The sequence below is a fragment of the Syngnathoides biaculeatus genome, chromosome 13, assembly GCF_019802595.1.
Source record: "Syngnathoides biaculeatus isolate LvHL_M chromosome 13, ASM1980259v1, whole genome shotgun sequence".
Lineage (NCBI taxonomy): Eukaryota > Metazoa > Chordata > Actinopteri > Syngnathiformes > Syngnathidae > Syngnathoides > Syngnathoides biaculeatus.
In genome coordinates this window covers 8,276,573-8,291,432 of record NC_084652.1, presented here as the reverse complement: position 1 = coordinate 8,291,432, position 14,860 = coordinate 8,276,573, and the positions used below count along the sequence as shown (strand labels likewise).

The following is a 14,860-nucleotide window of genomic DNA, read 5'->3' as shown; positions in this document are numbered from 1 at the left end:
TGACAAAGTTTTGAATCCCGTTATCATAAGCCAGGTTATTTTGCCTTTCAGGGTGTTTGTTTGGTGACCAGTGCCACATCCACCTCATCGCTGTTGCACGCGCTGTCCAAGAAGAGCTCGACACTGCTCTTCACTCTGCCGCTGCTCACAGTGACCGAGCGAAAGGAAATCATTCGGAAGGAATTGGATGCCTTAGGGAAGAAACTTAGTGACTCCACCTTCAATAACCAGGTTCCCTCTCGTCTTTCGTTGTCATTTTCCAACATTTGATTCGTTCTTGGTGACAGATTCTGGTGTTTGCTACAGCTGCAGATGCTGATCATGAAGAAAGGGGCAGAGTGTCCTCTCTACCTCCACATGGCATGTGAAGAGCTGAGGAACTTTGCTACTTTTGACAAGGTTCACTTTCACTTACATTCAGAGATATGAGGCAATATTTTGTCCCGTTGCAGCATGTCCTATTAATCCCCAGATAGCATATTAATAAAACTTTGAATTGGTGTCTTTGTGCCTTAGCTGAATGAGAACCTCCAAGCTTTGCCGCAGTCCCTCAATATGCTGGTCCAGTACTGCCTGAAGAGACTTTGTTCAGACCACAGAAGTATGCTGGGACTCCAGTTGGCTCTGACAGCACTCACAATCAGCACCTCCGGTATGACGAACAACTGATATTGGTTAATCTGGTTTTGCCTCATTACTAACCATCTTCTTCTCTTCATGTCCAGGCCTTAGAGAACGAGACTTGTACTCATTACTGAACGTGTGCAACGACCTATGCTCGGTCAAAGGACAGGTCACATGGCAGGAACTGCTGCCACTGTGCAGGACCCCCAGAGGACGTGTTCCCATGGCGGCATTTACCCAGGTTGTGCAAAGCTTACGAAGGTATGTCAAATGTTGATTGAGAGGGGCTTAAAACCGATAAACTATGAGCAACTGATTGTTTATGGAACGCTTGTAATAGAGGCAAACTATTCGGAAACCTTTTTTGACCGCTAAAACTGGCGACTCATGTGTTGCCGGAATGCTCACTCAAAATGTCAGTTTATCAATGACCTTAGAAAGCGTTACATTTGATTAGTTTAACCTTAGAAAGGTTAAATCTGGTCAAAGTGGCCTTAAAAATGATGTTGAAGCATCTTTAGAGTTCATCAGTGTCCTTGACCTCAAATGACAAACATCTGGCAACTAATAAGTCAGCTGGCTGGTGGCTACCATGAATTCTGAACAAAGCAGTCTACATTTTGAGTTTGAGAGATGGACATTAATGCATAAGACCATTCACAGAAGATCTAAGTGGTAGGTCACTGCCCTGCTTAGCACCGACGACTATAACAACAAAGTGAAAACAAAAATTCTTCAGCCACACATTTACCATTTGGCCAACAAGTGTTGTGTTTCTGCTTTTTCGCTTGTCGCCGGTATCTTAAATGGATTGTGTTTTGCAGTATGATGATTCCGTCTCAGTGCCACAACACAGACTACGTGCTGGCTCTGTCTAACCCCGACGTGAGGCGAGCCTTTGAAGATGTCCTCCTCACCTCAAAAGACCACAGAAGAAGAGCTCACCTTGTGTTGGCGGGTAACAAAAAACGTGAATTTTTTTTTTTTTCCCTATTTAAAAGTTTCACTGGTTTGTTATCCTCTCTCCGGCTCCCCTGTAGGTCACCTGTGGCTGAGGGCTGACGCTCAGGGTGCTGATACTTTTCTACACGGAGAGGTGGATGCTCTCCAGCATCTTCCTGCGAGTTTGGTTGGTCAACTTCTGAACAACCATTTTTAGAAAGTCATGTTTTATATTTTCTTTGTTTTTTATGAATATTTTTCTTTGAGGGGAAAAAAAAAAAAAATATATATATATATATATATATATATATATATATATATATATATATATTTTTTTTTTTTTTTTTTTTCTTCCAAAATAGAAAAATGCAGTTTTTAAGTTTTTGGTTTTTTTTTTAAGATAGTTTTTTGGGTCAATTTTTTAGCAGAAAAAACAAAAAAAGAAAATTTCAAGTATTTGTAGTAATTTTCTAGAACAAAATATTTGTTTTCATAGATTTTTTTTTTTTTTTTTAAAGGGAAAAAAGTTGTCAGATCTTTTGAAAGTTTTATTTCACTTCTTAGATACAAAGTGATGAGCTGGAGGTGCTACGTACCCTGTTGTCCAACTATTACTTCCTGTACGCCAATGTGCGTCACAACTTGCTGCGCCACCTACTGGACACTTACAATGAGTATGGTAGGACATCAGTGTGTGTGATGCTTGCCGGACCTAATGACATAAAATTAAGTATTTTTGGTTGTTTTTCTGTCCTGCCCCCCCAGATAAAAAGTCATCCACATTAACCGCCGACCAGCGGGCCAGCATCAACGACTGCCGAGCTTTTCTGCAGCGCCATGCGGCAGTGCTGTCCCAATGGCCGGCGCTCTTCGTCCAACAGGCCCTCAACGAACCTCCCGAGAGCCCCGCTAGCACCTGGGCCCGTGGCCTGCTGGCGAGCGGATGCGTGCGGGCGGTGGAATGGCTCAACAACGATAATCAAACAGTTATGGAGAGCAGGTACAGCTGACATTTCACTCTGTTCGCTGAAGCCAATCGAGTTTTGAAGCTATGTTTGCCATCCAGAGATATATCAAACGTTTGAGTCCAAATGTTTTTGGCTCTTTTTTTATTTGGATCTGTCTGTTGTTTGTGTCGTAGCCAGCTGGTATCCACCTTCACATTCGAGCCCACTTGCATAGCGGTGGGCAATGAAAGACAGATGATTGTTGGGACTGGACAAGGAACTTTGCACTTCGTCAACGCAAACACCGGACAGGTACAAAATCCTAAAAACTAATTTCGTAAATATGAATTATTTGCAAAGAATGTGCTCATCACATGCGCCATTTTTTTTGCGTGTTTTAGTGATCTGATACCAATTGTAGATACAGGGGTAGGATGGCTGATACCAATACTGATACTTTTTAAAATTGGTAAAGCTGATTTAACTTTCTTGATTTTTGTTTTTGTGATCCAACACAGCAAGTAGCTACAGGGACATCCTAACTGCTGATCCTTTGTAATAATTAAGGTGGATGCGTCATTAAATGTAATATTTTTTTTTTGTAGCTGTTATTAAGGTAGATGGCTAAATACAGGACCTGTGTTAACAATACCTGTACATTTTAGTACATCAGGTAAATGAATTATTGAGTCATTAAACGTGATCATTTGATTGAGTACTTTTGTGATGTCATATCAAGAACCTAGTTATGTAGACAGTATCCCCAATCCTGATATATATAAATGATTAAGCAGGATACATCGTAAAATGTACAAATCTGAATGAAGTTTAATGAAATTCAAGCAGTCAAGTAGGGTTTTATGTATTTTTAAATGTAACTTTTTTTTTTTTTTTTTTTTTTTCAATTTAAAACAGTTAACCCTTGCTTCCTGTGTCACACCTGAACAGGAAATGAAGTCTTTGGTGAGCAGCTGCGACGGCATCTCCAGCTGTGTCGTCCTGAAGGATGGACACCTCGCCACGACCTCTTTCGATGGCCGAATCGAGATCTGGGACGCCGTCAACGGATGTCGGTAAGCGACCTCTGTTATCGTACATCTTCAAAGAACGACGGCATTGGTTAATCTCAATCCGCTCGGCCATTCGCAGGACGTCTCTCGTTAAGGGCCACGCTAACGTGATAACAGCCAGCGACATCACCGCTGACAAGAAGCACATGGCCACGGCCTCACTGGACTTCACGCTGAAAGTTAGCGAGTTACCATGACTTCTGGTCATCTATCTCTGCGCTATCACCGATCGAAGATCTTACGCTCCTCAGGTGTGGTCTTCAGTCAAAGGTCAAGAGGTAGCCCATCTGGACAGCGACAGCCCTCTGAACTGCGTTACCTTCGACTCCGAGGATCGCCTGGTGGCTGCCGGCTGCTGGGATGGGAAGGTCATCGTGTGGAAGTGGCTTCAGGATAACGCCCAAGTGGTGAGTCGCTGCTGGAACTGCCTCAATACTGCAGCTCCTTTCAGATTAACAGATAGATCTTTAACCGGGTGTCTGAAAATCTGGTAGAATTGATTGTGTGCTCAAAAATACTTACAATTGATCAAAGTGTCCATAAAAGGATTTGTAACAGCGGTACCTTTGAATGTCTTTGTGTTCCGTAACGGCAGCGGCTGTGCGGTCACAGCCGCTCAGTGCGCAGCATCTCTTTCTCGCCGTCGTCGTCGTCCACGTTGTGCTCGGGGTCGGTGTCCGGGGAGGTACGCGTGTGGTCTGTGGACGCCTCCACCTGCGTGGGATGCTTCCAGGCGCACACTGGGGCCACCGACGCCCTCTCCTTCCTCGACCGGGGCCGTTTGCTGTTGACCGCTGGCTCCGATCAGATGGTGGGCACATCAAAATGGCCACTGGGTCAGTTTGTTTTTTTCAACCAACATCCAAAAGACAGTAACAGTTTGCTTTTTTTTTTTTTATTTTTATTTATTTTTTTTTTTTTAAATAGCTTCAGCTGTGGTCAGGTGGAGTTGGACGCTCAATAGCTACATTAAAGAAACACTGGGTAAGTACAGCATTTCCTCAGCTTATGAGTTTTTCAATATACGAGCTGTTGCTCTGCCCTTTTTAATTTTTATTTTTTTTTTGTAAAGAAAAATAATGAGATTAGTGTTCAAATGGTGGAAGTGAACTTCACAACAAGCAGCAATTTGACAAAGAACTATTCTTCACAAAAAGTAGTCAACAGCTTAGTGACAAAATGTTACTGTTGCAGAAAATCCAAACCTAAAAAGTCCTTTCTCCATACAGAGTCTGGTTTCGAGTCATATCAACTACTCCCACAGAAGCTAATGTAGAAAATCTATAGCTTCACTCCTTTGTTCCATGTTTCCTTCAGGATGTGCAGGAGCCTCCTCACAAGAAGAGCAAGCGTGGCATGTCCACTGAGGCCGGCGGCCTCTGTGCGGCCGTCAGTGGGGACTACGTCGCCGTGGGTTACCATGGTGATGGATTTAAACTCTTCCGCTTCAGCTCGGGTGGGTATTACATGCCAGAACGTGCACTGACTGCCAGACAGAAAATTGAACCAAATATGATTTCGGACATGAGCTCAGGGCATCACGGAAATCCATGAAAAGCTCTTAAATAGCATGACAATTTGACAAGTTAACAAAATATGTAAGGATGCAATACAATAGACTTCGTTGTATTATTACGTAGGATAGTTATTGCATTAATTGGACACTCTAAATTGCCCCTAGGTGTGATTGTGAGTGCGTCTGTTTGTCTCAATGTGCCCTGCAATTGGCTGGCAACCAGTTCAGGGTGTAACCCGCCTCCTGCCCATTAACAGCTGGGATAGGCTCCAGCACTCCCCGCGACCCTTGTGAGGATAAGTGGCGAAGAAAATCGATGGATGGAAAGTTGATTTATTTCAATTGATTTTAATGGGAGCATCAATTCACCGGATTTAGGATAACCTGTGTTTCTTCGGAAGGATGCAGTTTTATCTTTTTTTTTTTTTCTAATAGGGCCATCTAGTAGATGTCTTGGAATTGCATGTGGTTTTCTTCTCTTTTGGCAGGTGAGATGATTTGGGAGTCAGGCCTTTTCCGCTTCTCTGTGCCGTCCCTGCTGTGGATTTGTGCGGACTCCTTGTCGGGCAACCCATCACCGCTGCTGTTGTCCACGGGCCACGACAAGCTTGTGCGGCTGTGGCAGGGAACTCTCGGGGACAACGGAGAGCTGACGGGACTGGAGATGAAGGAAATGTTCGGCAGCCAGTTTGGCGTCATCCTCGCCGTGGCGCACAATGCCACTTACCTGGCCACTGCTTCGGGTGAGAAGCGACTAGACTCAACAAATATTGTACATGAGCATCGGGCATGTTATCATAAGTAAAGTGTGCAAATTTGCAAAATGGTGGAGCATTTACATTTTTGTCATTATGCAGCAAAGTTTGATGACTCACCATAAATAATGAAATTATAATCACTCAAATCCACAAAGATGCGTGATAAGATGATTAATAGCTCCCCTATACCGTCTACAATGTAATGATAAAATGGGTGTTTACTCACATCAAGTCCTCTGGGACCCTGGTGAGCTTGGTGGTGGCAGCTTACTTTCATCTTTGCTTACAGCTTTTATTTCTTAACATGTTTATCTGCTTAATAGATGACTCCACCATATTGCTGTGGCTGCTCAGCGAGCTGAGTGACAAGTGCCATTCGGAGCCACCTGCTGGCCTGCTCAAAGGTCACAGTGGGGCAGTCACCTGCCTGGCCTTCAGCCCCGACGGTGCAAAGCTGCTTTCTGGTGGAAAAGACAAAGTATGAATGTGTTTCAAGTACAATCCTCGATAAATAAAAAATGACAGCTTTTCGGGCATTAAGTAAATGTGTGTTTGTTTCTTTGTTTGTTTTGCAGACTCTGGTGGTGTGGGACATGACCTCAACGTCTCCTGGTCTTTCCAAAGTCCTCCCAGCCTTCCACAGAGATTGGATCACCGGTTGTGTTTGGACTTCCGACTGTGTGGTGGGCCTTCCATTTTTTTTTTTCCACTTGTCATGAATTTTGAGAGAAATCTAAATAATATTCCAAATCAATTTAGTAACAATATAATGAATCAACACGAGGAAAAAGGAACCTGGAGCAACTTAATGGATTATTTTTATTTACTAAGTAGGAAAAGACTGCTCCTTACCAGTTGAATAATGGACTGTTACTTGTGGTAATGGTTTTTGTATTTTTTTTTCATTTAAGTGTATTTATTGATTTCTGTAATTACACACACAATTTTTAAAATGTTTGTATTTTATCATATATTTGCATGTTTATTGAACAAATTCAATTTGTATGATACACAAATTTAACTAATTTTTGGTGTCTTTTTATTATATTTTGTGACTTATTTTATTACTTTCTATTACATTTACACTTTATCATTTAATTATTTGAATATTCATTTTACTTGTATTTATACAATTTCTTTATTCATTCATGTTAGCTTGTTTTTTTATTTTTGTGTATTTTGAATTTTATTACATTTATTTTTATTACTATTAGTTGTTTTTAAATATCACAAAATTGATCAACACTAATGAAAACACTTGAATCTTCATGTTCCGTCATCACAGGGGTAAAGTACTTTTATAGTGCTTGAATTTGTAACCAGAAAACCTTTCTCATTGTCACATCGCTTTTCCTTAAAAAATATGTTAATTATGTTGTTGATTGACAGATAAGCTCATCCAGTGATGGCAGACTTTCCTTATGGGACATCGAGGCCGCTCAGAGCCTGCGTGAGATCACATGGACGAGTCCTCTCACAGCCGTCTGCAGCCTGGTGAGCCTCCTCCCACATTAACGTGACCCTGCAGGCATCTTATTGGTTGCGTGTGGACACGCAGGGGCCTTACGTGGCGGCCGGTTGCGCTGACGGCAACCTGCACGTGTGGAAATGGGAGACCGGCGTGGAAATCTGCCACATTCCCGGCCACGAGGGATGGATCCACGCCTGCTCCATTGTCCCTGAAGCGGGTAAACCTCAAGTGATGATCTTTTTCTGATTGTTTGTATTTATTCATACGTTCTTTCTCTCTAGAAAAAGAAAAGAACCCAGAGAATCTCACGGTTTTGACTGCTGCCCAAGATGGAACTGTGAAATTCTGGAAGCCCTTCCAGGTGGATCCACTATGTTTATAAATAATAGTTTACATAATTGCGGCAAAGTGTTTACGTGATAATTTGTTCCAAACTATAAGGCAAACGCACTCCAGTTTCCTCCCACATCACAAAAACATGCAACATTAATTGGACACTCTAAATTGCCCCTAGGTGTGATTGTGAGTGCGGCTGTTTGTCTTTATGTGCCCTGCGATTGGCTGGCAACCAGCTCAGGGTCTACCCCGCCTCCTGCCCATTGACAGCTGGGATAGGCTCCAGCACTCCCTGCGGCCCTTGTGAGGATTAGCGGCAAGGAAAATGGATGGATGGATGGATATAAAGCAAATGCAGTCTTCATTAATTTTCCCAAAGAGTCAGTGCGGTTTACAGTGACAAAACATCATGATGATGAAAATACAGTGCTTCAAATTTGTATGCTGTGAGGCCAATGCTCTAACCAGCTGCACCACCATGTCAACAAGTTAAATCCTGTTCATAATAAATTGGAACACACTGTACTATGACGGAGGGGTTCTTGGTGGTGTACAGGTGGAGCACTTCAGTACCCTCCTTGGTCACAGCGGTGGCATTCGCAGCATCGCTCGCGAGGGAAACATCCCAGAGTTTCTCACCGTGTCAGAAGATCGCTCCTTGCGAAGTTGGACTTGGCAAACCGGTAAAGTCTGATGAACTCACAATAGGCACAATTTATAATGTTATCTTTGGTAGCTGTTCTTATGTAGTTCTTTTCTCCATGGATTGAGATTTTGCTTTTACGCGATTTTGGTCTGGCGTGGCACCGTCTGGTGCTCCACGTAACAAGCTCGCCGCCTTTGTTGTCTGTATAGAACGCCCCCCGAGCCTGCGGGGCGCCGTCACCGCGCTCTGCTTCTCCGATGGGGACGACCGTGTGCTTCTTGCCGGCTACGAGTCGGGCCTGCTGGAGGTGTGGCTGAGCAGCCAAGCGGTCGGATGCATACAGGTGAGGACACGCTAGCCACGTTGATGATGTCATCACCCTTCCACTAACTTGATGTGTGCAGGCTTCAAACAACGCTGTCATAGCCATCTGTTCCATGCCTCACGGCTGCTTTGCTGTCAGCTATGTGGGCTGTTACGTAGATGTTTGGAAAGTTACGTGGAATCAGGAGCACAGCAATGCCAGGTAAACAGATGAAAAAAAAATAAGTTTTGAATGTAAACATCCAACAACATTGACCTGTACTGAGCGCTGTAAAGCTCAGCTAAAGTATTTTCGTTCATGCACCTCCTGTATCACTTTTTGTTTTTTTTATGGGTATTTACAGTATGCAATGGTATGTTGACAAATACATGAAATCTGTTCTGTTATTCTTTCGTTTTACTCATAATTTTTCCTCATTGGAATTAATTAAAATGCACTTAATCCGTTATAGCCCCCAAAATGTCTTTGTGAAGGAAAATTGTACTGTAAAACTTGACTGTTAAATCACAATGAAAGAGAATGTGGGTAAATAAAGTTATTTTATAAAGTGTAATGAAGCTAAAAGACAAAGTTTTGTCTTTAAGGGGTGTGGCCTGCTGAGTGAGGAGATGCAGAGACATATTTAGTTCTGTATCGTCTGCTCCATGCTCCTTGTTTCCATTGTTTATTTGTGTATTTGACGTTACCTATTTATCACTTCATTTAACAGGCAGCATATTTGAAGAACTTAAACTCACTAGAATAGCCTCATAAGTATTTATGAAATGGGTGGCACGGTGGCAGATTGGTTAGAGCGTCACAGTTCAGAGAACCAGGGTTTAAATCCTGCCTCCAACCTTGTGGAGTTTGCATGTTCCCTGCATGCCTCTGGGGGTTTTCTCCAGGCGCTCTGGTTTCCTCCCACATCGCCAAAACATGCAGTAATTAGAGAGACTAAAATGTCCATAGGTGTAATTTTTTGAGTGTGAATGGTTGACAAGCAGCTCAGCGTGTACCCCGCCTCATGCCCGAAGATACCTAGGATTGGCTGCAGCACTCCCGTGACCCTTGTGAGGATAAGGTGGCTCAGAAAATGGATGGATGGATATTTATCAAATGCCTCGAGAACAGAAAAACACTAATGTGAGCACACACATGCAAGAGTTGCTGTCGGCGACAGCTCACACCCAGATACTCATGCAAATTCGTCAATGTCAGACAGTACTTCACCACCCCCCACCTTTTTAAGGCACATGGACTAATATGTACGGTATTTTTTAGATGTTTCATGCTTACAATTTATTTTTAGAGGGTGTTAATTTTTCTACATTGTTTTCATTCAGTTTGTATTAATATAAACCAATTAAGATTTGTACAATTTTGTGTTTGTAAAATAAACCCTAACTTGTATATCGAGCTCATTTTTTTAAGGACTTTTGTGTGTTGTAGTTTAGTCAAGGTGAGGTCGCACGAGGTGAAGGAGCAAATGGCACACCTGGCGTACTGCTCCGTTCTCATCGGCGTGTCCAGGAGCAGTTTGATTTTCGACGTGACCTGCATCGACGAACGCAAGCAGTGGTCAATGATGGTCAACAGGTAATTAGCGTTGTCCTCCATCTTATTTCAGGGCAGTTTCATTTTGTCTACTCTCCCCTTGAATGCTGTTAATTTTTCATGCACACAGGATGTCAATTTTCACCTGATTCAAGAATATCCTCATTAAATTATGAACCTCGGACCTTTCCCAAATGTCTGAGATGAATGTAAATCTCCTTATGTTTCATTATGTACGCTAATTGTTTTTTCGTTTTACTCTATCACTTTTTCGGAATTCCCACAAGGTCTGTGTAAGACCAACAAGTGTACAGACAGACATTCTGAAATCTCCCTGTAAAGACAATGTTCACTGTCTTGTAAGACAATGCATGACTTGGACCCCTACACTGTTTCAAGAGCCCCCCATGGCCCTTCAAAGACCGACAGGTGCATGTTTATGCAGGAAACCTGTCCAAATATGGTACAAAGATACATCTCTGGAATGTTTCAAGCACCCTGTTTAACTGTTACCACCATACCATAAGAAATACAATCATATGTAAACTTAACAGTTTCAAGATTTCATTTGCACGGTTTTCCTTGATTTTAAACAATGCTAAAGCCAAAACCAAATTTAATAAGCATGAATCCGATTTAAGCTACAACAGCTTAAATATATACTGTAATTTCCGGCCTACAGCCCGCACCTGGTTATAAGGCTCACCCAGTACATTTGTAAAGGAAATACCATTTGGTATGAGTTCATATCTCACTGGGGCCTCTACTCCCCAAGAGGGGTTGCATCAGGAAGGGCGTCCGGCGTAAAAACTCTTCTAAACAAACATGAGCGTTCATCTGAGATGGCTCGCTGTGGCGACCCCTAACGGGACAAGCCGAAACAAAACTTCCATACATAAGCCGCAGACGTGTAAAAGCCGCAAATGCCCACATTGAAACACAAGATATTTACAAAGAACGACAGTACACAGAGAGTTTAATGCTAGCCCTGCGCTAACGGGGCCGGTTAAAAAAAAACAAAAAAAAAACACTGGTAAAATTCACTGAGACACAGCAGTAACACACTAGCGCAGCGCTAAGAGGGCCCGACAGGTAAACGTCACTTCCTCGGCACATATGTTCCACCGGTCTCACTCTTACCTTTTCCGCTCGAGTGCCCCCTTGTGGCCGTTATAAAAACAGAATGCACAAATTAGCCGGATCACCGCATCAGCCGCAGGGTTGAAAGCGTGTGGGGAAAAAAGTCGCGGCCTATAGGGCGTAAATTATGCTACAAATATTGTAGCACTTGTAGTAAAGAATGACGTTTAAGATTTAAATTTTTGGCTCCTTTTGTAAAAGTCAAAATTTCATGGTGAAGGTTGGATGTTTTCGAGTGTCTTTGCTTTTGAAAGTCAAAACAATCAAATGAGACCTGAACAGTTTGGAAGTGTTAGGTGACTCGCCCTTTGTGTATGTTTGTGTTAATGATTTCACACAGTTGGAACTTTCAAGTCGGCATTCTGGGACTCATCCGAAATGACGAGAAAAGCATCTGGTTGGTGGGAGAGTCGGAAACAAAGGTCCACGTCGGCTTTATCGTGAGTTTTACGTCCACTGCCGACGCCACGGTGTCTAATGATAGAATTGCCGTTTTTAACACATTTGCATGGAGAGGACAACCTGGGTTTTGTTCAGGCCACGCGAGTTGAAAATACAGAGTTGGTATCGAGACCGTATTATACCTGAGTCCGATTTCCACACCTCCTTGCTACGACATGCTGTAATATATTATCCGGTGTTTTCGTTCATGTTGACATAAAAGTCTTATGTCTTTGCTTTCAGTTCGCCATGGGCCCAGAGAATACTATTAATTCATCTTTCAGCTCCATGACTCTGGAGACCTCGGATGAGGAGAAAGGCGACTTGATGACAGCCGTGACGATGGACCAAGGTGCTAACAAGCAAACAAATTGCCCACTGCTGCCTCTCCTCAGTTTTTGTCTAACCTGTGCTTTTCCAGAATTTGTGGTGTGTGGAGACGTGACAGGGAAAATGTGGTTCAACCAACCTTCAGAAAAATTCTCATGGACCAGCAGGAAGCCAGTAAGTCACCATAAAGTATAACTCGACAATTAATAATTAATACTTGGATTTAAAAAAAAAAAACTCAATTTGAATTGCACGATTTTAATTTGTATTGCTTCATTTGATTAATTGCAATTGTGTTGGGATGTTGGAGATTGTTGTTTACGGGTCCATGCCGGGATGGTAAAGGTCACACAGCAAATGTGTTGAGCGGTTAAAGGGATGCGTTCATGCACGTTTTTAAAGCTCCACTGTCATGTTTATAAACACTCTAAAATAGATATTGTAATGAAAAATACATAGAACATCATTCACTTCAATGTTTATACAAAAAAATAAATATGAGCGGAGAGCGTGCCATCCATGCGCAAAGTTGCGGAAGTCTCGTTCAACATCCAAGCGGTCGCCATATTGCCTGCAACGTCATCATCAGATGTTACACCGGGACATTCCCATTGAAAACACGTAGGGGCAACATGCTATGGAACACTGAAGCTCTTTTCGAAGACCGGGCAATATTCCCCTATCATTTCGAGCCTTTTTTTGATGATACGCGGTTCACTTCTAACTAACAACAGCCTCACAGAGAGTTTGTAGCATACTCAGGAGGACCCATGCTGAGCAGGGGGGGGGTGGTAGCTCCTTTCTCCTCCCACACGCGACCATGTCAACAAGGCTGGCGGCGATCCACAAGGCCGTGCGGAGTCTATCCTTCCGCGGCTGCTGCTGCGCGGAAGCCGTCCGATGTGCACATCGACACATTTAGCACCCCTGACTTACGTACGCGGATCTTTTGTTACATTCTGAGAGGATTATGCCCCCCCCCCCGCACTTTTATTTATTTTTTTTTTGTAGGTCTGTACACACCTACCTGTCATTTGGAACCCACGAAGCTCTCGTCCTTTGCACCCGTGCCATCCATTTTTCACGACAAATCGGGTCTTTTTTAAAAGTATGAAGAGTAAATCCATCCTCCCGAGTGTTCGAACAATATCCAGCAATACAACGAGCTGGCATTTTGGCTAACAAGAAGGAACAACGAGCAGGTAAAACTGGTAGAAACAGACGAGACCGCCTAAGTGGGCGTCTGCTACTAACATCATTTCCTGCTTCTTCTCAAAAACAAATCCCTCGAAGATTTTCATGGCGGGAGTGACAAAAAGACATATACGTCAAAATCATGTTGTGTGGTGAAAAAATAGATGGGTCCATTCCGGCTGTCTTTTTTTCCCCATTAATAACATACTAAAAATCATGCATTTCGTGACAGTGGGCCCTTAAACACACCGATATTGAAGTGGATTGTACGCTCTTGTACCGCCACCCAGGCCCACCATGACAAGATCAGTGTGCTGAGGCTCACCCGCAGCCTCATCATCTCAGCCTCCTTCGACCGTACAGTGAAACTGTGGGACAGAAGCACCAAGAAACAAGTCAGTCACCAGCATCGCTTTGTGTCACGCTTTTCTCTTGTCACATTTGGGTTTCCTTCCCTCGCTGTCTCTTTTGCAGGTGGGAATGTTTGTGTGCGGCGGTCCCGTGGTCTTGCTGGAGGTGAACCCGGAAAAGCCCTCAGAGATGGTGTGCGGCGATGCGCTGGGAAAGGTTTACTTCCTATCCTGGAGGGAATAGGAACACGCATGGCACTAATTAACCAAAGCTTCTGTATATTGTGCAATAGCAATAAGACACTTATGTGTAATATTAGTTTTGAAGAGAGCTTTATGTTGGCATGCTCACATGTGCCTTTGGTTTACACAGCAGACTTATACCGTATGTTATCCATGATCTTCTCATGTGTGGGCGAAATTTGTTTGAAAGTCATTAAAGATGGCATATATGAAAAGTCTCTCATCTTTTTACAGCTGGGAAAAATAAATTCCATTTCAATCTGCTCTTATTTGTTGTACTTTAAAACACATGACAAACATTTTCATATATTTAAAAATATTCTCAATTCATCAGTGATATTAGTTGTACACAATGAGGGGTGTTTGAGTGCCTGTGTGTGTCATCGGATAGTTCTATAATTTCAATTTTGAGTCTTATCAATTTTCTGCAAAAAGATAAAGTTTTAATTAAGTCACAAAATGAAAGTTAGATTGGATGTTAAATCCATATACTGCACAGATAATTCTATTGCTATTATAAATTATATTACTAAATTTTATATATAGATTGAATGCATTTTTTTAAACTTCATATTCTGAGACAGGCTGTGAAACAATTTGAAATCATAATTGTATGTATTTTGCAAATTAATGTTTCAAGTCTGGCCATAAAATAAATAGGGTGCACAAAGTATTGAAATATTAAACTGCTCCCTTTGCACAATTGACATTGTTTAGATACTTTATAGATTTCACATCTTGCACGTCTTATAAGTAATAATTCCCATTAACAGAAATGTCTTTTGTTCTTGTTGCTATGCCGTTCCTTGTTTTCTGTTCTGTATGTCGTACAAGGGCAGCACCACCTGCTGGAGAAAAATTCCTTGTGTGTTCTACACACTTGACCATTTGATTCTGATAAGGAAAGTATGTGATAAGGTATTTCATATTTGAATCTATTCATATTTATCGTTACAAAGAGATGGGATGCTGTACAAAAATACCTACTGTACTT

General features: G+C 42.4%; 1 protein-coding gene across 5 annotated transcripts in view; it reads left to right on the top strand.

Annotated features, from left to right (window-relative positions):
* Positions 1-14,113, top strand: part of tep1 (telomerase-associated protein 1) — a 29,193-nt gene extending 15,080 nt beyond the window's left edge. For 3 of the 5 annotated variants that reach the window (XM_061838622.1, XM_061838623.1, XM_061838621.1), the window contains exons 26-55: positions 52-231; positions 307-399; positions 517-652; positions 726-885; positions 1,449-1,582; positions 1,665-1,753; positions 2,131-2,245; positions 2,332-2,566; positions 2,708-2,825; positions 3,462-3,586; positions 3,663-3,762; positions 3,835-3,990; positions 4,179-4,394; positions 4,511-4,567; positions 4,901-5,039; positions 5,588-5,842; positions 6,181-6,335; positions 6,433-6,540; positions 7,247-7,351; positions 7,416-7,545; positions 7,610-7,689; positions 8,221-8,347; positions 8,520-8,653; positions 8,715-8,836; positions 10,064-10,210; positions 11,649-11,748; positions 11,993-12,101; positions 12,171-12,253; positions 13,564-13,668; positions 13,748-14,113. In XM_061838622.1, the coding sequence (XP_061694606.1) occupies positions 52-231; positions 307-399; positions 517-652; positions 726-885; positions 1,449-1,582; positions 1,665-1,753; positions 2,131-2,245; positions 2,332-2,566; positions 2,708-2,825; positions 3,462-3,586; positions 3,663-3,762; positions 3,835-3,990; positions 4,179-4,394; positions 4,511-4,567; positions 4,901-5,039; positions 5,588-5,842; positions 6,181-6,335; positions 6,433-6,540; positions 7,247-7,351; positions 7,416-7,545; positions 7,610-7,689; positions 8,221-8,347; positions 8,520-8,653; positions 8,715-8,836; positions 10,064-10,210; positions 11,649-11,748; positions 11,993-12,101; positions 12,171-12,253; positions 13,564-13,668; positions 13,748-13,867 (3,933 nt within the window). In that variant the 3' untranslated portion in view covers positions 13,868-14,113. Of the gene's footprint in view, positions 1-51; positions 232-306; positions 400-516; positions 653-725; positions 886-1,448; positions 1,583-1,664; positions 1,754-2,130; positions 2,246-2,331; positions 2,567-2,707; positions 2,826-3,461; positions 3,587-3,662; positions 3,763-3,834; positions 3,991-4,178; positions 4,395-4,510; positions 4,568-4,900; positions 5,040-5,587; positions 5,843-6,180; positions 6,336-6,432; positions 6,541-7,246; positions 7,352-7,415; positions 7,546-7,609; positions 7,690-8,220; positions 8,348-8,519; positions 8,654-8,714; positions 8,837-10,063; positions 10,211-11,648; positions 11,749-11,992; positions 12,102-12,170; positions 12,254-13,505; positions 13,669-13,747 lie in introns of those variants that run through there. The other 2 variants (XM_061838620.1, XM_061838624.1) reach the window with 2 other exon arrangements.
* Positions 14,114-14,860: the final 747 nt, after the last annotated feature.